This window comes from Oryx dammah, unplaced genomic scaffold (genome assembly GCF_014754425.2).
Source record: "Oryx dammah isolate SB20612 unplaced genomic scaffold, SCBI_Odam_1.1 HiC_scaffold_15, whole genome shotgun sequence".
NCBI classification, from domain to species: Eukaryota; Metazoa; Chordata; class Mammalia; order Artiodactyla; family Bovidae; genus Oryx; species Oryx dammah.
Window position 1 is genome coordinate 11519320 of NW_024070199.1, and position 27552 is coordinate 11546871.

The following is a 27552-nucleotide window of genomic DNA, read 5'->3' on the forward strand; positions in this document are numbered from 1 at the left end:
GGAAGATTCAATAAAACTGTCACTAAAATAAACCTTTTTGAAAAAAAATGAAACCAGTTTTGGACTGATTGCCAGGTTAAAAGCAGAAAGGTGTTGTAATATATCTGCTCCTCCAGGATTAAGAAATCCTTCATGAAGCATTTTTTTCCATGTGCCATATAATTACAGGTCTTCCCAGGTGGCGCAGTGATAAAGAAAACGCCTGCCAATGCAGGCGACACGGAATCAGTCTCTGGGTTGAGAAGATCCCTTGGAGGAGGAAATGGCAACCCACTCCAAAATACTTTCTTGGAAAAGCCCATGAACAGAGGAGCCTGGCATGCTACAGTCCATGGGGTCACAAAGAGTCAGACATAACTGAGCACACACATGCACACACACACACAAATAATTACAAATATATTCCTTAGGTCTAGACTTCTATCCTGGAGGCATTTGTTATGATGATGACTTTATTATTTGCTCTTACAAAAATGTTACCTTCTCAAGGTAAGAAAATAAACAAAAACAATACAATTGGGTATAAAGAGAAAAGCAAATAAACCCGAAAAAAACTCTCTTTCTTCACTTAATCCTACTATGAAAGTTCTACTTTCCATATGTAAAAATTAATATCCATATATAGTCCTGAAAACAAATCATAATCAATAGCTATAGTAACAGAGGATAAATGGAAGAGAAGAAAACTAAATTGATATTTTTTATACTGAATCGTGTTATATAAATGTTTTGTCATGCTTTTTGCCCAAATAATAAATGCATTTGAGGCTGGTTTTTTTTGTTGTTTTTTTTAAGAAATTCTTCATGGATGAAAGTAAAAGTGTTAGTCACTCAGTTGTGTCTAACTCTTTGCGACCCCATGGACTGTGGCCCACCAGGTTCCTCCATGGGATTTCTCAGGCAAGAATACTGGAGTGGGTTGCCTTTCCTTTTTCCAGGAGATCTTCCCAATCCAGGGATCAAACCCAGATCTCCAGTATTACAGGCAGATTCTTTACCATCTGAGCCACCAGGGAAGCCCTCTTCATGGATACTAGTAGTAAATCTTCATATTTGCAGAATCTTTGATATGTTATTCATGTCATAGATAAGGAAACAGGATTAAGTGACCTGTCTGTACTCACACAGCCAAGTGCTGTCCTTTGGAGGCACAGGAAGATCATTTCAGTTATCTAGAAAAGGTTTACAAGATGTCTTTCATATCCAGCACTGTGCTAGGGTTTGGAGGAAACAAAGATGCATGAGCCTTTGTTTGCTCTTGGTAAACATCAGATGGCCTGGGAAGGACTGGGGTTTCCTTGAAAATGTATAGTTCTCTGTAAAATGGGCTAGTCAGAGGGGTCTAGTAAACTTGCTTCATTAAGATGTCAGATAAACAAACAAAAAGAGACAGAGTATGAAGACTGTTTATTCAAATCAAAATTACACTTTAAAAAAAATCTATGTGTAGCCCACTTATCTATCATAATGTAATAAGCTCCATGAATCTCCCACTTAACATGAAGGTATGAAACAATGAAAAGCATATCATGACCAAGGATTATGATCTATCAAATCCTGTGCACTTGGGGTCCATTAAGAGTAAAGGGAGACTTAACTTAGAGCCTGTGTTCACCATGTATGTAAACATTCACTTTGTGCACTGCTGACTGCTCAAGAATAGCAAGTATTATTAAAGTTAAATATTAACTGGCAAAAAAAGAGTAAAGGGAAAAAAGTTCCTCTTCCCATGAAGCAAAGGTGTTTGGTATACATAGGTACCCATGAGGAAGCTCAGGGAAGCACCCTCTATTTGTTGGTAGTGATAAGATGTAAAGCAAACAGTTACCATTCATTTACCAAGTTCTGGGCAATTTGGCTGACCCAGCTACCAAGTGAGAGCTTTCTCTAATTTACTGCAAGCACTTGTCAGTCTGAGTTAGAGCCTACCTCACTTGAAAAGAAGCAAAAAGCTTGCAGAGTGCTGTTTGCCTTTCATGTTTTGACAGCTTCATGAATATTTGTAAAGATTTTGTTACCACTTGTTGAAACTAGTGTTCAGGCATTTTTGATGTGAATGGTTGTTCTTGGAAGGCCCCAAGAAGCCACCATTTCTCTATAATTGGCTTGTACTCACCTGTCACGAAGAATTAACACCTTAATGAATGTGGAGCACGTGTCTGATGTGAATGATAGCGCCTGTCACTCCTCGTTTGTGGAGACAGTGTTCTGTGAACACCTCCCATGCCCACAGGCCGTTGTGGAGGTGACATGCTGGGACACAAGCCCAGATTACATGAATTTATGATTGCTACTCAATGCGATCATTGCTCTGTAAAAGGTAAGGAGTTTTTCCCTCAGCTGATCCTCAAGAGCAGGCTGAATTTCAGTGTTTACCACCTTCTCAGTAACAGGCAAAGTTCACATTTGGTAAATAAAGGATTTGACTTGATCAGTATTTCTAAAATGTGATAACTGTATAACGAGCATTTGCTGAAGGTTATTTATAAGCCAAGAAATTTTGCAAAATAGATTATAAGAATTTTTCTCATTAAAACTTTCCAAAAATCCTATGAGGTGAAACCTACCTTAGGTACCTTTTTTAAAGAAAATAATCCCTCTTGTCCTGCCCAACCCTGAAGTATTGACTAAAGCCTTCATGATGATGTTCCCTAAATCTATGTAAGCATAAAATTAAGTACAAATATCTTATGCTTATAGCTCTTATTATCTATAGGTAAAATAAATTTACAAATTAAATGTCTTTATTTATTTAGCATTTATATATATTTAAGCAACAAAGTTCAAAATCACAGCATAAAGGTGATTGACGATATCTCAGTACTATTAAATCTTCACCCACAGCGTAAACATTCCATGGAGGTTTGAGTTGTAAATTACATGCTGGGTACCATAGGTGGAGACTCAATTCTCTCACCACTACACTCACCGAAAAAAACCACTGCGGAGGTCCCAACTCCTCGCTCTGACCCCTTGGGAGTTGTCGAATGAATAATTACAGACCTCATTCATCATACTACAGGTGCCTTCCCTGGTTGAATCCAAACCTTACGGTTCTCCTTGCCTGCCCGCCTCTGCGGCACTCAGCCCTACTCCCCCGCACCGTCTGTGTGTGTTCCTGGGGCAGCACCTCTGCCCAGCCCCCATCTGAGTTGAACTGTGCTATTTTTATTCAGCTGTGGGCTGAGAAAACCAAGGAATAAGCGTTTTGTTTTGTTTTGTTTTGTTTTTCCTTTTCATTTAATAGTGACCAAAGTGCGTAGGACTTTGATGGGTAGATTTTGTGGCTTCCCTGTCAGCCGCAAAATTCTTCTGCAGAATTTATAATCCAAATACTTGAAATGGTTGATTAAATGACAAAAGAATGGTTTCTTGACTCTATATGTGATTTCTGCAGAAAAATGTGTACTGTGCATTTCGTGCTCCATTATTTCTTCAATAGAAGTAAGCCTTCAGAATATCACGTGTAACTGAGAGGCGCCCAGGGCAGGCGAGCTCTCTGTCTTTCCTGCAATTTCACTGAGTTCCACCCTCTGCTCAAAACCTCCACTTTGTCCACAAAACTTGTTACCGTAATTCCTCAGTTCTACAGAACTGGGCAAGGGTGAGAGCAGAAGAGGCGGCCTTGCGCCCCCTATTGGGCATCCGCCCAAACTGAGTCTTGCTGTTTCTCCACCTGACAATCTCCTTCTCCATGAAACCCCAGCTGAAATGGTGCCCCCGAGCTTTCTCCAGCCTCCCCAGCGGCCTCGCTTGCTGTAAATAACTCCATCACAGCAGTTATAACAGTGTGCTAATGATTTGTGTGAACTGTGAGCTCCTTATTTTGTGTTCCCAGGATTGGTTACAGCCACATTGTTTCTGAAGGGACACACATCAGGGGTGGGGGTGGGGTGGGGGGGGGCGGTGAAACTCATCCCACATAAGGTTCAGCAGGAGCCAGCCTGAGACAGTGAGTGTTTGCAGTTCCACTTCCCTGGGGGTGGGGGTGGGGATGGAGGTGGGGGGTGAGGAGTTCATTTCCTAGTTTGCACCAGGCACTTTTGTCATTGGAGCCTTGAATATAATGTTTGGCAAAAACAATAAGAGCTTGTGGTATAAAAATAATTATTTGTTGAGCACTCACCATGGCTATTGGAGAAGACAACGGCAACCCACTCCAGTACTCTTGCCTGGAGAATCCCAGGGACTGGGGAGCCTGGTGAGCTGCCATCTGTGGGGTCGCACAGAGTCAGACACGACTGAAGCGACTTAGCAGCAGCAGCACCATGGCTATATATGCGTACGTGCGTGCTAAGTCACTTCAGTCATGTCCGACTCTACGACCCGATGGACCGTAGCCTGCCAGGCTCCTCTGTCCATGGGAACTCTCCAGGCAAGAACACTGCAGTGTGTTGCCATGCCCTCCTCCAGGGCATCTTCTTGACCCAGGGATCGAACCCACATCTCTTACGTCGCCTGCGTTGGCAGATGGGTTCTTTACCACTAGCGCCACCTGGGAAGCCCCCAGCCCATATATGCCTAGTTGCATTTACCACTGCAGCAGCCCGTGGTGGGGGCATTAGCATGTCGCTCCTTTGAAGCCTTCAGTAATGGATATTGCTGTTGAAAGTAGCATCTTCTACTAGAATATGCACTCTTCGGCCTCTGAAATGAGGGTTGAGAATGAGTAAAGACTAATAATGTTGTTTATTAGATGCTGTTTCCTAGGCACTGTGCTGAGTGATGAACGTGTATTTTCTTACAAATGAAGCATGCCTGTTCGATGAACCGTGTTCCAGACAAGGTGCAAAGGTGCCTCCACTTGAACCAGGACAGTCGCAGGAGGGATGGAGAAAAATATGACAGAAATCCACAAGGAAGGGATCAAGGAGATGGCAAAGTTCCTGGTGGATATTTAGGGAAAAATTCCTCCCCAAGCTCAAGAAACATTCCATTTGGCCTTAAAGTGACAATCAATTATAGTGACAGATTCACTCAGAGATCCCTGGTGTCTAGTACAGAAATAACAATGAACCTGCTGGGCTGTGACATGAACATGAATAGGAAAGAGGTCTGTGTGTGTTTAATAGAGAGAGCAAAGGAGGGGGAAGGAGGGAGAGGGGAAGAGATTATTCTTAAAAGGAAATGCTGGGGGTTTGAAAGTATTTTATTCCCTTGAGGTGTGTTTATATGTTTTCATGGTTTTAATCTCTGCCCTCTAAAACCTGAGAGGAATTCAAATCTTAGCCAAGTGAAAAAAATCTGTACTTTTATCAGCTGCTATTCAAAGGTTAGCAAGCAGTGTTCGATTTTTTTTCTCTCCTCAAATAATGAACCATTGAGAAACCCTTAGGCCACTCATATCTCACCTTAAAGCCACAGTCCGCTTCTCTGATTAGCTCCACGTTTCAGAAAACATGATCTGCTAGCATATAGCATATGAACTGCACCATAAAGGAAGTATGAGGATGGAAAGTGCAGTGAGGGCTAGACAAAAACTCCTAAGACACAGACCACCTTTCCACTCTCCCACCACAGGGCCAGATTCCCTGTGACTTGCCCTGCTAAAAAGTGGGGCTGCAGACCGAGTGTCCTGCAGCCTCCACTGTAATGGATCTGCCTACATTGATGAGTTACCCCTCCTTCCATTCAAGCATGAAGTGAGAATTATTCGATCAGGCACAGCTTCACAAAGATTTTATTATTGTACTCTACTGATGGTGTGCCCGCAATCACTCCTGACACAGGAGTGCTGCACGTGATCTCACACTCCGGGTCTGGAGGTGACATCATATCATGAGAAACAGAGCAAACCATCAGTTCCTGAAGCTTGGTCATCATCCAAGAGGGTATGAAGCTGAGTACTTCTCCTGATTGAAGGAGGGAAGAAAAGGAGGGAACAGGCAGGAGGAAGAAGAGGAAAAATCATCACAGCATAAAGGACCTTCAAGATCATCTTATTTATCTCCCTGACTGACAGAAGAGGATGCTGCTCCTCAGAGAGGGACAGTGACTTTCCTAAGCTCATTGGATAGGAGGACCAGGAGCCAGGAGTCTCTCCTCGGAGTTTTCATAGCAAGGGTAGCCTGAATACTTGCCTATGGTCTGCCACTAGACAGTAAGCTCCACAAGCAAAGCAAGTTACCTGTCTGAGCCTCATGTGTTACCATTGGTGATGATGATAATGATGGTGGTGGGAAAGAGGCATGGTACAAATAAGGAAAATAAATCTCGATGGTGGATTAGTCACTAAGTCATGTCTGACTCTTGTGACCCCATGGACTGTGGCCCGCTAGGCTCCTCTGTCCATGGGATTCTCCAGGCAATACTGGAGTGGGTTGCCATTTCCTCCTCCGAGGGATCTTCTTGATCCAAGGCTCGAGCCCGTGTCTTCTGCATCTCCTGCATTGCAGGCAGATTCTTTACCAACTGAGCCACCAGGGAAGCCAAATAAATCTTAGAAAGTTTCAACAGCTTGCTGCAAGGTCACCCAGCCAGTGAGTTGGATCAAACGTGTTAGCAAGGAAGACTCTTGAAAACAAAACGTGTCCAGCAGAGACGGGGTGTGCCTGGGCCCATCTGACACCAGCACTGGGCTCTTACCTCTTCCGCACTCACATTCCTCACTGCACAAATACCCAGGAGTCTCTACTTGTGCTGACCTCGCCCTGTAGCATCTCATGCCTCCAAACAATAAACAAGATTGTGAGAGAAACCAGATTGTGAAATGAAGTCATTGGCCCCTCCCTTCCTACGTGCAATAGGACACAGTGTGGATCCCCCTGCCATGGTCAACTAGCTGTCAACCAAGTCTTCCCTCAGCCAGCACTGCTTGGGCAATCGCTGTGTCCCCAGCCCTGGAAAAGTACAAACAGGAAACAAACTCGTAGTGACATTTGAATCCAGTTCTATCACTTACCAGCTAGGCAAATGATGTCACCTCTCTAAGCCTCAGTTTTCCCATTTGTATATGTATAAGAATACAGGCAGAGGGGTATGAGAATGTGTGTATGTGTGTGTGTGATCAAATTGTGGGGAGGATTCAGTGAGATAATTAGTACAAAATGTTTGACAAGGTGTATACTAACAAAGGCACAGAGGAAAAGCTCAATAAATTTTGGTTGCTATTATTATTATCAGTGAGTTTGTTTGGAGAAAGACATACCTTGAGTTAGGGGCTTCCCCAGGTAGCTCAGCGGTAAAAGAATCCGCCTGCAGTGCAGGAGACCCAGGCTCCATCACTGGGCCAGGAAGATCCCCTGGAGGAGGGCATGGCAACCTACTCCAGTATTCTTACCTGGAGAATCCCATGGACAGAGGAGCCTGGGGGCTACAGCCCATGGGGCCACAGAGAGTCAGACACGACTGAGCGCGCACACCTTGAGCTTACCGGAAGACAGTCCAGAACTCTGCCTCACTCCTTTTGCTGGAGGAGTAACCTCCCCACCTTTTCTGTTCCACGTGGTGAGTGCTGATCTGTTCTAGTTCACAGGTCACTTCTTGCTCTCTTCCACAGCAGAGCCAGTCTGCCTTCCGGATGCCTCTTTGGTACCCTGCACATACTGTCACGTTGTACTGTAAGTTATGAATCTGTGTCACTGAATGGTGAGGTCCTTGAGCGTTTATTGCAGCTCCAGTTCCTAGCTCAGCACCTGGTATATACATGTGCCCAGCTTGTATTTGGTGCAGGAATAAGGGGATGTAACTGCCTAAGATAAAGAGACCTGGAGTAGTTAGGAAAGCCTTCTCTCAGGAAAGGTGCTTGAAAAATGAATAACTTCAGAAGTGCTTAGACAGCATTAAAAACAAGGGCTGTTACTTTCTGTTGGTATAAATTGATATAGTGATTTGAGTGAGAGTCTTCTCACACAGGTAAGGGTAACAGCTTACAGCTTCTCTGCTGGCCTCATAACATCACATCACCTTCAGGGTAGGTGTGTAGAATCAGCCAGTGAAGACTGGCCTGAGGGGATTACCAAAAAGGAGAGGAGCCCTTCAGGACGTTGCAGAAGAACTGGCATTCCTGGGAATGAGGAGATGAAATTGAGGAACGGCGTCCTCCCTGCAAGCAAGCCTATTACTTTGTAATAACAGAAGACATTCAGTGCTATCATTGACCCCAAAGGACGTATCACAGAAACCTCGTTGCATGAACCATTTGAAAAGAATAAAGAAACAGACATTATGTTTCAGAAATAAAGTGTAAAACTCCTCAGAAAGTAAGTTGCCTGCAGAAGTTCTCAGAAATGGCTCAAGAGCCAGTAAGCTGAAAGCAGGGTATAATGCATACTAGGAATCTTGGGGAGCAGTCACTGTGCAATAAGCAGGGTTGCATAGTGGTTAAGGGCTCAATGGGTATGAAACCTGGCTCATGACTCACAGCTGTGTAAACGCTGAGCAAGTGACCAACCGCTCTCTACCTCAGTTTCCTTATATGTAAAGTGTAGCCACTCAGCAGGAGTGGACGATATGTGGAAAGCACTTTAAATGTTTAGCCCGTGGAAAGCACTAAGTGCCTCCCCCTGTGTGTATGCATTTAACAAGTGTCAGAGAGAAAATGCCATTACAATAGCAAGTCTCTGTTACTGATTTTGCTCCAGACGTTGCTCTGGGACTCTATGGGAAGTGCAGAAGAAAACTCTAAGACTATCTCCTCATCCCTCCAGAGTCAGGCTGAAGATGAAATGTAAAACTAACCTCAGTAAGTCAGCTAGAGAACTCAAATTCCAAGCTGGATGAATCAGGGTGATGAGGAGGGAGAGGAATATAGTAGTGAGAGAATAAGCCTAACAACCTTGTGGGTGCTCAAGTAAAGTTCATTAAAGATAGTTAAGACAAGATTTCCTTCAGGTGAGGATGTTACCAGCTACTTTGTCAAACTCCAGATTTTAGAGAACAACAACAACAAAAAACCCATAGGAATAGAAGAATTCCCCCTCAATTATCAATATATTTAGAGAATGCTAAAATAAAAAGAAGAAAAAGGAATTTTTTAAACTTGACCTTGAACAAGGTTTCAAATTCTGTGAATGATGGAGGTGAAAGAAACCTCAGCAATGAGCTGGTCTGAGCACCTTGTTCTACAGATGGAGAAACAGGCCCAGAGATGGGCGGTGACTCAGCCAGTCACACCGGAAACTCAGGTCTCCTCCTGCCCCTCAGGCTGGCCCCCAGCTCCCGGAGGGCGTGTGCTGGCTTCCCCAGCTCCTGAAGGACATTCTTCCTGTACAACGTGGGTCAGCCGTTGGGCCCCCCACTCTGTGACTCCTAGAGCTTTTCCTGCTGGTGCTTGCTTATGGCCAGTTACATGCTGACAGCAGCATCTTGTGGGCTCAGCCCTCCAGGCTTTGACTAGAACATTTGAGTTGTTGTTGTTCAGTCGCTCAGTCTTGTCCGACTCTTTGTGACCCCGTGGACTGCAGCACGCCAGGCTTCCCTGTCCTTCATAGTCTGTTGGAGTTTGCTCAAACTCATGCCATCCAGCCATCTCATCCTCTGTCATCCTCTTCTCCTCCTGCCCTCAGTCTTTCCCAGCATCAGGGTCTCTTCCAGTGAGTCAGCGCTTCACATCAACTGGCCTTATTATTGGAGCTTCAGCTTCAGCGTCAATCCTTCCAATGAATATTCATGGGTTGATTTCCTCTAGGATTGACTGGTTTGATCTCCTTGCCATCCACGGGACTCTAATGAATCTTCTCCAGTGCCACAATTCAAAGGCATCAGTTCTTTGGCGCTCAGACTTTTTTTGTCCAGCTCTCACATCCATACATAACTACTGGAAAAACCATAGCTTTGACTATATGGACCTTTGTAGGCAAAGTAATGTCTCTGCTTTTTAATACACTGTCTAGGTTTGTCATAGCTTTTCTTCCAAGGAGCAAGTATCTTTTAATTTCATGGCTGCAGTCACCATCCACAGTGATTTTGGAGCCCCAAAAATAAAGTCTGTCACTGTTTCCATTGTTTCTTCTCTATTTGCCATGAAGTGATGGGACCAGATGCCATGATCTTCTTTCAAATGTTGAGTTATAGCAAGTAGCAATCAAAGGGTAGGAAGGAAGGAAGGAAGGAGAGAGGAAAGAAATGGCAGAAATGAAATAAAATAACATAGAATCAAGAAATTAGCAGTGTGATCAACATCTGATCCATTCAACTATTCTGATCTCCAATTTTCTAACACATGAGAATTTAAAGATCATTCCAATGTGTCCCATTGATGAGACTATCTTGAAAGTGAATAAAGTTGGGAATGAAAGTTTTAGTTGTTTTTTTTGTTTTGTTTTGGTTTGGTTTGGTTTCAGATCCTATGGGTTGTTGCAAAAGCTGTTAGTATTTTGTGACGAAATGCTGGACTATTCTAGAATTATGAAGCAACTAATTGGAATCACATAGCTTGGCAATTTTCTATGGAGTCTACCACACCAAATGGTGCACAAATTGATCAAGAAAATGATACATTGTCAGAATGTGTTACTGAATGTTATCATCTCTCACACTAGTCACAAATATCAATATCTAGTTACTGTGCCTGTATGCCCAATTGTGTCTGACTTTTTGTGACCCCATGGACTGTAGCCTGCCAGGCTCTTTGTTCATGGGATTTTTGCAGTCAGTAATGCTGGAGTGGGTTGCCATTTCCTCCTCCAGGGGCTCTTCCAGATGGAGGGATCAAACCCTCATCTCCTACATTGGCAGGCAGATTCTTTACCACTGTGCCAACTGAGAGGTCTCCCAATATCTATTTAAATGAAGACCAAATTGCTAAGGACTCAGCAAGGGGCTTGGCACATAGAAGGACCTAGCCATTCAGTAAATAAATTTATTAATGAGTAAAGTAAATAATGAAAATTAGAAATTTTTTAATAAACAAAGTGAGTAAATAAATGAATGAGTAACCTCCTAGCTGACAGCAGTGTGAAGGTTCCATCAGCTACTAATACCATGAACTTGAAGAAAGCCATTTGTATTTTTTCCAACTGTAGCTATGGCCCAGTGATCACAGAAAGTTTTAAGTTTGCAAGACAGGACAGACTGTGGAAGAACCTCACTTGTAGTAGACATCTCAGTACAACAGCACCATCTCTGATGTCTGATTCTCTGATACTTTGATTCTTCCATTTTGAGGTCGTATCCTTATCCCTGCTGGAATATTTTGAATCTTAGCAGGTAGATTCATACTGAACCTAGCACCAGAGCTCTATATTCTGAATGATAACCTCCCTACCCCAGCCTCGCAAAAAAAATAAAAAAGAATTTGGAGCACTTTGAAAGAATCTTCAGGTCATATAGAGCGATGGTCACCAACCTTTTTGGCACCAAGGACCGCTTTTGTGGAAGACAATTTTTCCAGGGGCTGGGGTGGTGAGAGGGCTGGTTCAGGCAGTAATGCAAGTAATGGGGTGCGGCAAGCAATGCAAGCGATGGGGAGCAGCATAGTCTTCAGCCTGGGGTTGGAGGCCCCATTGAGAGGATACTGGGGCTTCCCAGGCAGCACTAATGGTAAAGAACCGACTGCCAATGCAGGAGACAAAAGAGATGCAGCTTGGATCCCCAGGTCAAGAAGAGCCCCTGGAGGAGGGCTTGGCAACCCACTCTAGTATTCTTGCCTCAGAAATCCCATGGACAGAGGAGCCTGGCAGGCTACAATCCATAGGGTCGCAAAGACTCAGACACGACTGAAGCGACTTAGCACACACACATCTACAATAATAGATTAAAGTCTTCTTTTTCATTTGATTAGAGTAGTAGTATTCCTGAGTATCACGAACTCGTCAGGAATAATAGTTTGACCAGTTATTTCAGTATGTCTCTGGGTATGATGCCCTGAATAGTACATTTTTATAATAATTTTTATTGTCTCATAGCTTCAGATTTTAATTTATGACAAATAATTTCTCTTAGAAATGTTACTCTTCAAGCAGAGAATTTGATAATAAAAAGCCAGGACTTAATTTCCCAGTTGTTGGATGTATAAATGTTCACTTTACACATAATTAAATAAATCTTGCCCTTTGCTAACAGACTTAATGTAAGTTTTTCATGGAAGCCTTATATTGCAATGGGGTAATTAGGAGTGTGGAGGGGGTGTTAGAAGGGAGGGAAAAGGCTGACAGGACACATCATTGGAACCAATTATAAATTAAGAATAAATGATTGCTAGAGGAGATGTCAATTAGTACAAATCATTCTGAAAGCAGTTTGGCAATGTGTCAAAAATTTTTAACTATTCATAATTTTTAGCTCAATAATTCAACCTCTAGAAATCTATCCCAAGGAAATAATTTAAAATACAAAAAAGGTTATCTTCATTGCAACACAGAGTACTTATAAATAGAAAACTACAGAAGTGTCCAGTGATATAGGAATGTTTAAGTCAAGTGTGGTAAATCCTTTTTCTTTAAAAAAATATTTATTTATTTTTGGCTGTGCTGGGTCTTCACTGCTGCACAGGCTTTCTCCAGTTACAGTGAGTGGCGGCTGCTCTTCGTTGCGTTGCGAAAGCTTCTCATTGCTGTGGCGTCTCCTATTGTGGAGCATATGCTCTGGGGTGCTCGGGCATCAGTAGTTGCAGCTCCCAGCTCTAGAGCACAGGCTCAGTAGTTGACACATGGGCTTAGTTGCTCTGAGGCATCTGGGATCTTCCCCAACCAGGGGTCGTCCCCTTGTCCCCTACCTTGGCAGGTGGATTCTTTATCACTGAGCCACCAGGGAGAGAGTGTATCAGTTACTCAGTCCTGTCTGACTCTTTGTGACCCCATGGACTATTATAGCCCACTAAGCTCCTCTGTCCATGGAATTCTCCAGGAAAGAATGCTGGAGTGGATTGCTATTTCCTTCTCCAGGGGATCTTCCCAACTCAGTGTTCAAACCCAGGTCTCCCACATTGCAGGCAGATTCTTTACCATCTGAGCCACCAGGGAAGCCAAGGAAGCCCCTGGTAAATCCATTTGATAAAATACTAAGTTGTTACTATGTTTATAAGATGTATTACTGTATAGTTTTCACTTACTGTGATATATTTTCTAATTTTGATGTCTGGTAATGGTGGCCACATAGAATGAGTTCTGTCTTTTGGAAGAGTCTGTGAAAATTTGATATTTATTATTTTTTAAATGTTTAGTAAAATTCAACAGTAAATCACCTATGTCTGGGCTTTTCTTTGTGCATAATTTTTCAAATTACTAATTTAATCTCTTTGACATCCGTTGGATCATCAAAAAAGCAAGAGAGTTCCAGAAAAACATCTACTTCTGTTTTATTGACTACACCAAAGCCTTTGACTGTGTGAATCACAAAAAACTATGGAAAATTCTTAAAGAGATGAGAATACCAGACTACCTGACCTGCCTCCTGAGAAATCTGTATGCAGATCAAGAAGCAACAGTTAGAACTGGACATGGAACAACAGATTGGTTCCAGATCAGGAAAGGAGTACATCAAAGCTATATATCGTCACCCTGCTTATTTAACTTACATGCAGAGTACATCATGAGAAATGCCAGACTGGGTGAAGCACAAGGTGGAATCAAGATTGCCAGGAGAAATATCAATAACCTCAGATACGCAGATGACATCACCCTTATGGCAGAAAGCGAGAACTAAAGAACCTTTGGATGAAAGTGAATGAGAAGAGTGAAAAAGTGGGCTTAAAACTCAACATTCAGAAAACTAAGATCATGGCATCCGGTCCCATCACTTCATGGCAAATAGATGGGAAAACAATACAAACAGTGACAGAGTTTATTTTGGGGGGCTCCAAAATCATTGCAGATGGTGACTGCAGCCATGAAATTAAAAAACACTCCTTGGAAGAAAAGAAAAGTTATGACCAACCTAGACAGGATATTAAAAAGCAGAGACATTACCTTGCCAACAAAGGTCCGTCTAGTCAAAACTATGATTATTCCAGTAGTCATTTATGGTTGTGAGAGTTGGACTATAAAGAAAGCTGAGCACCGAAGAATTAATGCTTTTGAACTGTGGTGTTGGAGAAGACTCTTGAGAGTCCCTTGGAGTCCCCTAGACTGCAAAGAGATCCAGCCAGTCCACACTAAAAGAAATCTGTCCTGAATATTCATTGGCAGGACTGATGCTGAAGCTGAAACTCCAATATTTTGGCCACCTGATGCTAATAACTGACTCATTGGAAAAGACCCTGATGCTGGGAAAGATTGAAAGCAAGAGGAGAAGGGGACGACAGAGGATGAGATGGTTGGATGGCATCACCAACTCAATGGACATGAGTTTGAGCAAGGTCTGCAAGTTGGTGATGGACAGGGAGGCCTGGTGTGCTGCAGTCCATGGGGTCGCAAAAAGTCAGACACAACTGAGCGACTGAACTGACTGACTGTTATAAGTCTATTCAGAGTTCTTTTTCTTCTTGAGTCAGTTTTGGTAATTTGTGTCTTTCTAGGAATCTGTCCATTTCATCTAAATTTTCTAATTTATTGATATACAGCTGATCATAGTATTTCTTATGATTTCTATAGAGTCAGTAATGATAGCTCTTTTATTCCTAATTTTAGTAATGAATCTTCTCTCTTTGTTTCTTGGCCAGTCTGACATTTATCAATGTTGTTCATCTTTTCAAAGAATTTTTTATTTTGTTAATTTCTCTCTGTTGTTTTTCTGTTCTTTATAGTTCATTCATTTCTGCTCTAATCTGTATTATTGCCTTTTTATGTTTGCTTTAGCTTAGTTTGGTCTTCCTTCTTCCAGTGTCTTAAGGTGGAAGGCTGGACTTCTGTTTTAAAATCTTTTTTAATATTATATATAGCTGTAGGTTTTCCTCTAAGTATTGCTTTAGCTGTCATAAGTTTTGGTATCTGTGACTTTATTTCTCATTCATCTAAAACTATTTTCTAGTTTCCTTAAAATTTCTTCTTCGACCCATTGGTTAGTTAGGACAGTGTTTTTGTTTTTTCTGATGTCCACATATTTGGGGACTTTCTAAATTTCTTGTTGTAGATTTTGATGTTAATTCCATTTTTAGCATTCATTAAAGCTAATGCTTCCAAATACTCTCTAAGATATGGGAAAATGTTTCTGTCACCATTAAAATAATTGGCTCCTACTTACTGAGTTTTACTAAGCATCATTATGATAATAGCCTTTTATACATTGTTACATTTAAATATTCACAACTGAGGCACAGAGATTAAGTAACTTTCCTCATATAGCTAAATTCTAAAGCACTTTCCTATAACACCTTACTGTGTGTTATAAGGGTAAATAAAAGCAAATCAGGATTTCAAATTCTATAAACAAAATAATACAAGTAAATTTAAACAGAATTCTTTTTCAAAAACAGAAAACAATAATACTAAAGATGATTTTTTTCTTGGAATGGGATGAAAAGTAAGTTTCTCCCTCTATTCCTTTCAAATTTTCTCTAAAAGAGGTGTGCTCCATTTGTTAGTTAAAAAGGTATTTTTTAACAAGTTAACCTATTAGTTAGGTAAAGAAATAAAATTTAGGAAAAAGTTAGAAAAATTAAATGGTAAATTTTATTGAAGTTATGAATGTCACTAAAATCTCTAAACTTTTACATTTTTCAGTTATGAATCATTGAGCTGAAAATATGATACTGTACAAAAATACATGCAAGCAAATAGCTGAGCCAGCACATTTTAATCACTACTAATAAACAGCAACTAAATTAGATCAGTGAGCCTAGAATTATGAGATAAAATTCATGAGAAAAGCAAATTCTGAGAGACAACTGCCAAGAAATGCAATTAAAAAACCAAACGTTACTCATTTGGCTATGGTTCTTACTCTTTCATCACTTCTACCCCCTGTTCTCCAGATGGTTTTTATTCCTTCCCTTCCTTCTTTTGCCAAAAGTTTCTTCCCATATTCCCAACGGGAATCACCCCTCCATACTTTAGTTCATGCATTCATTTGATGAATATTTATAGAGTACTTACATGCTCTAGATCCTAGATACAGAAAGGAAAGTGATACAGAAAGTGATGCTCTGAGATCATAATGTCGTAGGAGAGAACTATGTAAAAATGAGTAGATGCACTGTGACAAGCTTGGATAGAACATCTGAGCACATGATCTTAAAGATGTGTCAGTGTCTGTGAGATGGACAAAGGGGAAAAGGTTTCTATAACCAGCACCCAAGTCAAGATATAGAAGATAAATCAACTATACTTCAAAAACAAAAGCCATACCTATGTATGAGCTTCCCTGGTGGCTCAGTGATAAAGAATCCGCCTGCCAATGAAGGAGACTCTCCAGAGTCAGGAAGATTCCCTGGAGAAGGAACTGGCAGCTCCCTCCAGTATTCTTGCCTGGATAAATCCCCCAAACAGAGGAGCCTGGCAGGCTACATACAGTCCATGGGGTTGCAAAGAGTCAAACAGAACTTAGCAAACAAAAATACATTATATATATATATTTAGGATAGTAGCCTAGGCTAGAAATATTTTGAGGAAGTGCCATGGTTCTAATCAGGCTTCCCAGGTGGCTCAGCAGTATAGAATCTGCCTGCAATGCAGAAGTCAGAGGAGATGCATTTTCAAACCCCGGATCAGGAAGATCCCCTGGAGCAGGGCATGACAACCCACCCCAGTGTTCTTGCCTGAAGAATCCCATGGACAGAGGAGCATGGCAGGCTACAGTCCATAGGGTCACAGAGTCGGACACGACTGGACCGGGTTAGCACACACACACATCATTCTCATCATGATCACAATATAGTTTCTCACTTTTCAACCACTAATTTGATTTTTGCCACTATTGATTTTGCTTGTTCTAGAACTTAGAATCATACATACATACTCTTTTTGTGTCTGCCTTCTACCACTCAGCATAGTGCTTTTGAGATTCATCCATGTTATTGCTTGTTATTAGTACTTCATTGCTTTTCATTGCTGAGTAGCAATAGCAAAATATTGTGTATATCAATATATCATGGTTTATCAGTTTATCTGCAGATGGACATTAGAGTTTCACTTTGGAGAATTACAAGCATTCTTATATTAATGCATACCTTTTTGTGGACATGTTTTTCTCTTGAATAAATATCTAAGGATGAATTTCTAGGTCATAGGTTAGCTAGATGATAAATTTGACAAGAAACTACCAAACTATTTTCAAAATGGCTGTTCCATTTTGGGGGCTTCCCAGGATGGACAGGGAGGCCTGGCGTGCTGTGATTCATGGGGTCGCAAAGAGTCGGACACGCTTGAGCAACTGAACTGAACTGAACTGAACAGGTGGTGCTAGTGAGAGAACCTGCCTGCCAGTGCAGGAGATGTAAGAGACACGGGTTCAATCCCAGGGTCGGGGAGATCCCCTCGAGGAGGGCATGGAAACTCACTCCAGTATTCTTGCCTGGAGAATCCCATGGACTGGTGGGCTATGGTCCATAGGGTCACAAAGAGTTGGACATGAGTGAAGCAACTTAGCATGCACGCACACATACCATTTTGCATTTGCACTAACAATCTAGATGAGAGTTTCAGTTGCTTCACATCCTTCTTCTTGTTCAGTCACTAAGTCATGTATAACTCTGCAGCCCCATGGACTGCAGCACACCAGGCTTCCCTGTCCTTCAGTATCTCCCGGAATTTGCTCAAACTCATGTCCATTGAGTCGACGATGCCATTTTCTTTGTTGTATAATTTAGCAGAATTCTCTATTCTCTTTTTTTCTGTAAGCTGGTAGTTAGATCTGGAGGTTTGATTAGACTCAGATCCTTTAGCCAAAGAAGGTTTTCTTTTCTTTTGAGAGTAGAGGTTTACAGAACTACTGCATAGTGAATTTTTGTTCTCCCATCAGGGGGCACATATCATCCGATTGGCTTTGTGTGTGTGTGATGTTACCAGCTACTGACACTCAGCGCCTAGATCCATCAAATCATTAGACTGGCAAGCAGAACACTGGGACACTGTTATAGACACAGTTATGTATACATACATCCATTTAAACACATTTCTGGAAACAGACATATCTCAGGCCCACTCTTGTCTTTTCTTTAACGACCTCATTGTCTCATTATTAACCTCTTGGACCTCTCTTGTTTGAAACTTCTCTTTTTTCTGTATAAAAACATGATGTATATAATAAAAAGCGGTCACTGAAACTTACAATAACAACTTTCCAAAGGGAACACAATTATTTTAGAGGAGAGACAAGAATGAACTAAGAAGAAAGAAGCCTTTATAAGATAAAGAAGTCACAAAGAAAGGCGTATCTGAGCTCAGTACACACTTAAATCTGAATCCACCCAGAGAAAATTTATGTCATGAAGGTGACATTTTAGAGCTATGAAACATTTGAAGCTTGAAAAATTAGTACAGGAAAAAGAAAAACCTTAAAATGCCCCTTATTTTAAAGTTTTCTGCATGAAAACTCAGTGTTCACTCACGTGTTTTTAAGAATGTCAAGTTTGAATGGGAGAAGGAGCAATTTGAATTTTTGTTTTGTTTCCTTTCTTCATGAAGTGTGTATTTTGTCTTAAACCAGTTCACCAATGCCATTACATTCTGAGGTCAGGCTGGGCAGTTGTGTGCCATTTGACCTAACAGCGTAGAGACTTCTGAGTGACAGTGATAGTTTGCTGTCCCCTAGGAGTGTTCTGATGTCTGTCACAACATGAAAGGTATTCATTTAACAGAGACACAACAGAATCAGATAAATAAGGTACCTGTATCTGATTGATTAAAAGGATTGGGGAGAGAAGTTTCCTCTCATTCAATTAACAATAAAAAACATTTACACCAAGTAGAATTGAAATCGGGCTATCCTCTCATCCCGTAGTGTGGGGATTAGGAAGGGGGTTCTTTTATTTTAAGACCTTATTGAGATATAATCCACATGGTATGTGATTTACAAACTTAAGTGTCCAGTGCAGTGTATTTTAGTATATTCATAGGGTTATGCAACTATCACTACCACCTAATTTTAGAACATTTTCATCTCTCCTAGAACCAACACTATACCCATTATTTGTCACTTCCCATTCTCTGCACCCCCTAGCTTCCCTCAGCCCCAACCAACCACTATTTACTTTGTTTATAGATTTGCTTGTCTTGGGCAATTTCTTTTTAAATGTTATTCATAATCTTTTCAAAATCCTTTTCTTTATTTTTTTACATTACCATAAGAACAAGAACAATAGAATGGAGCCCTAAAAAACATGAAAGGGTCTCAAAAAATTGTAGCAGGGTATCCCACAAAAATGTTACAGTCAGTAGCATCTGATGGTTTAAGTAAATAATTGTCAAGCAGTGAAGCCATGGGAAGAAGACAGATTACAGTATCATTTGAGTCAGATGCCAATGATTTTAAAAATAAACTTGAAACAGCCCTGAGTTGCTGAACCTTTTCTTGCTCTGAGAACAGCAATTTTTGCAACCAGGAATATTTGTAAATACAAATCCTAATTTCACTGCTAACCAACTCTATGTCTCTGGGCAAATAACAGGAGATTTGTAAACTTTAGTTTCCTCATCTGTGGTATGAGAACAATGATGGTACCAACCTCATCAAGTTAGTGTGGAGATTCGCGTATGCAGAGCCTTTAGACACACATAATAAGTGCTCAGCAAATGTTAGAACCAAGCATAGCACATAATAACTGCTCAGCAGATTTAGTTGTTGTCTTTTTACCACTTTTGTTCATAAGAACTCAGTAATCTAGGTTAAATTCTACAATGGAATGCTTGGGTATACCAACTTTTCACTTGCCACATGTGATTGATATTTTCAAAATCTCTACTCAGAAGCTTTCTGACGTGAAAACAATGGATTGGAATTTAAGATACTGTAACTTAGGGAAAAACACCATTGATCAAGTATGATTAATAAAGCTATATATTAGCCTTCAGTTGCTTTAGAACGATGTGTTCCATGAATAGTAAAAGTGTTAATTTATTATTCTCACCTAACATTCGTGTAACAGATTTTCCATTTCTAAATTAAAAGAAAAAATTAACAACAATGAAAAAAAGCTTATATAATGGTAAATATTATACATGTCCAATAAAATAAAGAATAGATTAGAGCATTATAAACTACATATAATCTCTTCTGGTTGAAATGTCTAACTAAGATCTTTAATATATGACTTAAATCTGTGTGTGTGAACTGAAGTTGATTTGGTTCTGTGTCCATAAGTTAAGGCAATGTGACCACCAATAAATGATTCTGTTACCCTTTGTTTAACTCCAGTATGAAATGGCTTTGGGTAATAGACTGATATGTTAGATAATTTTATTTTTGAGTAATTATTGTGCATTTTCTGTTCTTTTGAAAAGTGTGGTGCTAAATATTATGATGTCCCAATCAGATGACTCATGATACACAACATTTTCATACTCCGGAAATGTTAACACATTACAGTCCTTGCCTTGAAAATATAAAAGAATGAATCACAAACAACACATGTTCATTTTCCTTTGACCCTGTGAGACCATTTGAACAATGTGGTTTGCATGCAGCACCCTGTGGCCCTCAAAGGCCTCCACATTGTCCGTTTATGTCTACATTTTAACCCCAGGCTTTACTCCTCTTGGCATTGTTTTGTATTTGCATGAAAATGTGTGTGTGTGTGTGTGTATTTTTTTTGCATGACAAGTCATCCGTAATGTTGAAGTTAAATGTCTAACATATCTTGCAATATCACGTCATTAATTCTTACATGATACTTTTTCTTTTATTTTCAGTTACTGAAGTGTAAATAATGCTTGAAATGTAAAAGTGGCATGAAACTGGAGTGATGCAAGAATATTTAATGTTCCTTTAAGAACTTACCATTTTTTAACTGGGAAAATTTGGGGGGCGTTCTCAGCCTTGTCTTTGGACACCAATCCCTCAATTACAAATTATGATAAAACTATTTCGAACAGAAGTGCTGTCAGTAGACTAATAAATTCTGAAGTGATACTTTTTTTTTCCATGAGAATGTTTTTCTAGTTCTTGAATATGAAGTATAAAATGTGTCCCCTAATTTCAGAATTTATTAGATATTTGATTTATTGGTTTCCTTAAAGGCTTCTTAATAGTACATAAAATTAAGTTCAACTGACTTTGGTGAAATTTCCTAATAACTAAAAACATAATGAGTTACTGAATGACAGCACCAACATTTTAGTGCTTTAATATTTTCTAAATGAACATAACTATCAAAATGGATATTTGATATAGGAGTACATGGATATACAAAGAAAATAAGTTATTTACAACATTTTGTCAAGCATCTAATTCATAAGAGCAAATAACTGTTCCAGCCAATGGGCTGAAAAGTACTGTTCTCTCCAAGTAGTCACCCTGCTGGCTCTGCATTTATTCCTGCCAGCTGCCATAGCTAAAATTGTGTTAGATACCCCTTGTCAAATTACCTTCAGTCTTTGGCACATTAATACCTATGTAGTTACAAATCTTGTTTCTTGGAGAGAGAGAGAGACGCTCAGAGCCAAATTGGTCAAACAAGCTGGCAAACATATTTTTAAATGATATGTGAATATCAAATTACCAAGATGTACATGGCTTCTAGCCTGTGAAATGACTGAGAACATGTTTCCCAAAGAAGAACCCCAGAAAGCATTTCCATAAGAGTAACAATGGGAATAAATGAAATTTTCTTAAGGAGTCTTTTCAGGCACGCATCTGATATTCACTTGAAAAAAACAAGTTCTGATATGTGTATTCTGTTATGTCTATCTGTATTGCTTTAAATTCCACCTCATTTAAGATAAGTGGTTTTCATTTTTAAGGACAGTTCTTCCATTATTTTTTATCATATCAGAATATAGATAAGTGGCCATTATATCTCCCTTCCTTGAATGAATATCAGGTTACCACCTCATTAGCAGCAATTGTAATAGGTTTTGGTTAATGGTGTCTTGACTGTCACCAACGAGCTCTGTGTTATTGGCAACCGACTCAGCCTCTCTGTGCCTCTGGCCCCCTGCCTACGGAGGAGGGCTTGAAGCTTAATTATCTTTAAAATCTCTTTTGATTGAAAATATAATACTATAACTATCATCTATCTGTGAGAACTATAATTATCGTATATCATAAATCCACACACATCTCTGAGGTTTTAATTAGATTCAAGCTGAAGTAACTCAAATTTATGTCATTGAAAAAGATATGTAGACACTGGTGTGTCCAGTGTTTCTACTAGAGTCCTTCCTACCTGATGATGATGATGATCAGGATGACATCTGTGTAGCGCTTTGTGTTTACACTGCCTTATATGAGTCTCACAGCCTGAGAGCTGCTCTTGGATCCTCACGATGCAGATGAAGAAGACGCTGAGGTTCAGAGAGATTCACTTGCCTGTCTAAGCAGTTGAACTAGCAAGTTACAGAGCTGGACAGAGACTCCGGGTCTTCTACTTCCAATTTAATACTCGTCTCCTCCATCATCATTTACCTGCAACCAGTCTTTTATTTAATTAGGAGATGATTTTTTCCAAAGTGTCATTATTCGAAATTTACACTCCTGGAAACTAAAATCTGCTTGCAGGGACCCTCCCATGCCCCTTTAGACTATCCACTTGCGTCACGACAGCTCTCTCTGCTTTTACAGACTAGTTGTTTTGTCAGCATGAGTGTGACAACAATTAGACGTCCCCTGTTTTTGCCCCATGCCTTTTCTCCTTCACAGTCATTCAATGACAAGCGTAAAAAGAGCTTCATCTTTTCACGAAAATTCCCATTCTACAAGAACAAGGAGCAGAGTGAGCAGGAAACCAGTGATCCTGAACGTAAGTAGATTCTCGAAGAGAATGTCACCTGCAACACAAGAGAAAAAAAAAAATCCTTCACGGGCAACACGCATGATGTAGGCTGCCCCACGCCACACGCCTAGGCAAACGAACACGGCAGGCAGGCAGGTCAGGGCTTACTACTGTGACCAGTGTCTGCCTGCAGTCTGGATCCTTCCCTGGACGGAGCTCTTTTTTCGACAGAATGCATTGGAAAGGGACCTGAGGAAGCGGGGGACTTTGCTTCCAAACAGCATTTTTTTATCTGTGACCAAGACTGTGTCTGGTTCACCTTTTCTATCATGCAACTCTCCAAGGGCTTGACAACTTCTTTTCTGGACAGAAACCTTAGATTCCATTGCCACATGTATTGTTTTGGAGTGCTCGCTAACTGGGAGTGATCAAATTCCCCTCTATCGGTTACTAGCATACGTTCACTCTTTCCCTCACAGTGAGCTTATCTTGGGATAACTGAGCTTATTCTTATGCTCAGTCTAAAAACTGGCTCTGAAACTTGGAGTGGACTGTTGGTCTCAGCGGTACGTTGCTGTGGCAGTATTGACAGTGGGTAAAAACGGCTCTTGTTGACTCTTTATCTTTTTCATGACAACCTCTGCTTAAACCTTTCGAGTTGCAATGCGAATCCTCAAGTCGCAGCCCAGGGAGTTTGGGGTGAAATTTGTTTCCTAAGAAGAGAGCGAGGGATCCAGATTGCTCCGGCAACACGGTCTGTCATGGTAGTATCCGTTTCAACTCCACTGACTTCTTCCTTCCTCTTCCGTGGCTGTTCTCCCTCTCTCATTGCTCTCTCTGGGGACTTCCATGCAGGACATCCCCGGATTAGGTGACGACGGTTATGGAACAAAGACTCTGAGTAAGTTCCCAGGAATGGTCACTGTAACTTTTCTTTTCTTTTTCTTTCCTTTTGAGTTTGGCTTTTGTTCCTTTTCTTGAGGGCCTTTTCACTCCTAGCATGCACAAGATACGAGTTTTATTTGTTACCTAGCTGTGAATGCTCCTACCAAGTAATTTTCAACTGTTTTGTTCTGCATGTCAGCATTTAAAAACAAAGTGTCCCAGGCACTGTAACTTCCGTTGCAGTTCACACCTTCCCTTTCTGGCCGTGCGATGTGACCAACATGGTCCCGATGCCAGCCGTGGCATCCTTGCTCTGTCGCCTAGTACCCCCCAGGGAGCAAGAAGCCATGTTGAAAGAAAGGGCGAGTTCAATGCTCTGGAACAGGAAAGCGGAAATGTATTTTATGTTCTCTCTTCTGGCTTTTCACATAGACATATTTAATGACCTTGCCAAATTCCATAATTGGGTTATACTTTGCTATTAGTAAAGGAGCTACTTTATAGTCAAAAGGAACATGCATTCTCAAAAAGTAAATATTAAGCTATTTGATCTTCCATGAATAATTCCTTGCTATTAACTTTGACTGATTTTTTTTTCTGACTTGCAGTGATCCTGCTTGAAACGTTTGTATGATAAAGTTTTAGATATATATTAATATGTTTTTCTATTGGTGATTTATTACTGCATTGCATAACCAGATCTTCATTTTATAGCTTAGAGTGGAAAGTAAAGTATATTGAACTAAATTTTTTCTAGTTATTAATACCTTTATTCTGTGTCTCATTGCACTAATAAAAATAATAATTCTGTGTTTTAATATACTATGATTTTTCTGTCTTTGACACTAACCCCATTGTGTAGGCACCAATGAAATAAGAACCATTTTGTGTCTTTCACAGCTGCATCACATGTTCATTTTTGTTTGTTTCGTTTTAATTTAACAGCTATGGGCAATATTTTTAGAAGCTGTTCATTTCATTGCTAAGAAACAAAATAACATTGAGCTGAACTTTGTTTTCAAGAGCTGGTTATATAACCCTGCGTAATGATACCCTTCATCCTTCAAATTGTTAATTTGGATTTTTTTAAAGATATGTATATTTAGAAAATAAAATCTGATCAAGAATAACTGCTGATCTCCTTAAAGATGAAAACTTTATCTTTGAGTCTCTATACAGAATATGTCTTGAAATTTTTCTTGAATTGGTGGCTGAAATTCAAGTGTTGATTTCAACATTATCCAGTTAGCATCAAGTACCACCAGGGAGAATTTCTAAATTTTCAGTGGGGTTGGGTAGCATTTTAATATATTGTTAATAAATGAACATCTCTTGCTATTGGAGAGTTGAAAGTATGTGATGCCTTTTTAAATCCAGAGTGATGCCCTTTTAAATCTGAAGGTTTATTTACTCTCCAAAATTGAATATATTACACTAGGTAAAGTTATCTGCCAGGTAACACTACTGGTGGCCCTAATTTAGACTTTAGCTGGAACATATTTTTAACTTCTTTTCACCTGCAAAATAGAAAAATTCTGTTAAACAATATCTTAACATTAAGAGAGATTGGTTTTTAAATAAACAGCCATATGGTTCTAAATTTTTCTAGTGTAGCTTCATTCTGAATTATTTTAAAAGTGAAAATCAAAAACAAAAAAAAAACACTTCATCTTCAAATGAAGGTGCTTGAGATAATCACGCTCATGAAGATAAGCCATGTTTGGGTATGTGCTTTGACTTTTCAGTAGCAAGACAGATTTGCACTGATTCATCACACTTACTTTCCTAGTGCCCCTTTGCACTTACAACATGTGTACCTAAATTAATAATGCAGTTCTCATCAAACACCCACACAAAAAGAAATGATTCCAGTAAACTTAAACCATGCTTTAATTTTCATTAGTTTCATACTCTAAAATCTGTCCATCCAGGATGCGTTAACTAACTCAATTGTAGAAGTCCTTTCACAATCCACGTGTGTCTCACATCATCACATAGTATACTTTAAAATATATGACAGTTTTATTTGTCAAGTATACCTTAATGATGCTAAAAAATGAAAATCCATCCAACTGGCAAGAATCAATAATAGCAAATACATTTCAAAGCACTTTTTTTTAACTGTTAGAGAATAACGTTATATATTCTTTTCCTTTTTTCTAAAGATTTTGCAACAGTTGTCCCTTTTTAAAAAGCTGAAGTTATCGCTAATGATCTTCACAGATCAAATAGTCACGTATTCTTCATTCAGTTAGCCTGATATACAAAGAAGTTGATAAATTGATGGATTTATCTTCTATAACTTAATAAATAGTACAGATAAATTATTTTGGAAATAAAAGCCCTAAATCTGGCACATAATCAGTACATCCCCCTGTTATGCAAGTTAAACTGTGTTTTTGTGGAAAAAAATTTTGAAATATCACTGTATACTTGTACAGTCGTTCAACCAGAGTTAAAAACATGCTTTGTGCCAGAACCTGTGCTTGGTATTAGACCATTTATCTTCTTCCTATTCGAATTCCTCCATAACCTGAACCTAAGAGCTATCCAAGCAAGAATCTTAAAAACAAGGAAATATTGAACTGATTCATAAAACACTTTTCAGTGACTCATTTCTTCCTCCAAGGTTTCCTACATACTCAATGAAGCAGGAAAGTTCTTCAACAATCCCTTTCATCTTGTGAATTAGTTTAGGAAATATTTAAATAGAAATAAAATGAAAGGGATTCCAGGGCAGGATCAACTGGCAATTTGAAATGCAATATTCCTGCAAAATGCCTAGTAGCAAAATAAAGCAACAAAAAGCCTGTAAGAAACCAGTCCTTAACCCACCAGAAGCTCCTGAAATTATAATCAGGAACATCCAGTTCAGACACATTGACCTTTGTAACAAGAATCTGGAAAATCAAAGCTACACGAATGGGTCAAAGTATTTATAAAAAGAGAAGTGCTTAGATGGACAGTATGCATTTTTTATAATTAAACATGCTTTCCTATTTGCTAATAAAAATAAGATACAGCAATCAAGCAGTAGCTCCCCAGAAAATAAAGTTTTCATCTTCATCTTATCTGAATTTTCTTAATGCGTCTCCTCTGCAGCCTTACTTGCCTTTCGCTCACATTTCTAGTAGCCTTGCATGGTATTTCTTTAAGTTCTGGCTGCTCTCCAATGCTTGGTATCTCTTTAATTTGCTGTGCTGTTCTTGCAGAACATGTTTCTTCTAATGCCAGCGATAGCGAAAGTAGCTACCGTAAGTTATTGCTTTGGTTTGTGATTCTTTTCTTTGCAACTGCCCCCTTGCCTGTGGTATTCATTTCAGATTTTTGCTGTTGTTTTTCAATTGCTGCCCTTTATCATCCTCATCCAAAGCAAATGGCTTGAAATGAAATCATCATTTGATGTGGAAAGATACAAAAGACACGAGGGCCATGGGTGAACTAGTGTCATTTGTACAAGGGGTTGTGGAATTGCTAATAAATTATTCCAGCCTTAGTTGACTGTGGCCTGGTGATGCAATTCTCCTAGAGAAGGTGGGGAAAAAAATTTTTTTTTGGATTTTGACATTCTGTCCTCCAAAATAATTTATACACCCTGCAGAAAGGTTGAAAAGTCATCATGGTTTTATTTTTCTTTTCATTTTGCCTTTCCTTTCTGTGCCTGGCTCCCCTTTGCAAGAGAAAGCCTGATAAATTACAGTGTTCCTTTTAAATGAGTATGAACCTTGTATATCTCTTCTCTCCTTGATTAATATTTTGAGATAGATACTATGTTATATCTAACTTTAAATTTTGATGGTTGGGAAGAGATGAAAAAGTTTCATCCTCTAATGTTGAAGGAACTCTCATTTTCTTTAAAAGTGAACAAATTTTGGATCAGAAAACTTAACTGAAAAGGTAGGTAACTGTTTAAAAATTATTTCTGATTTTTGTTTGGTCACCTCAAGCCATTTGCTGAGTGATAAAAGAATATTCACCAAATG

General features: G+C 39.8%; 1 protein-coding gene across 18 annotated transcripts in view; it reads left to right on the forward strand.

Moving 5' to 3' along the window:
- DLG2 (discs large MAGUK scaffold protein 2) overlaps positions 1-27552 on the forward strand; it is a 2338778-nt gene that overhangs the window by 2282243 nt on the left and 28983 nt on the right. For 9 of the 18 annotated variants that reach the window (XM_040255566.1, XM_040255563.1, XM_040255564.1 and 6 more), the window contains one exon: positions 22612-22711. In XM_040255566.1, coding sequence (XP_040111500.1) covers positions 22612-22711 — 100 coding nt within the window. Of the gene's footprint in view, positions 1-22611; positions 22712-23539; positions 23586-26781; positions 26824-27552 lie in introns of all 18 variants that reach the window. The other 9 variants (XM_040255568.1, XM_040255565.1, XM_040255579.1 and 6 more) reach the window with 2 other exon arrangements.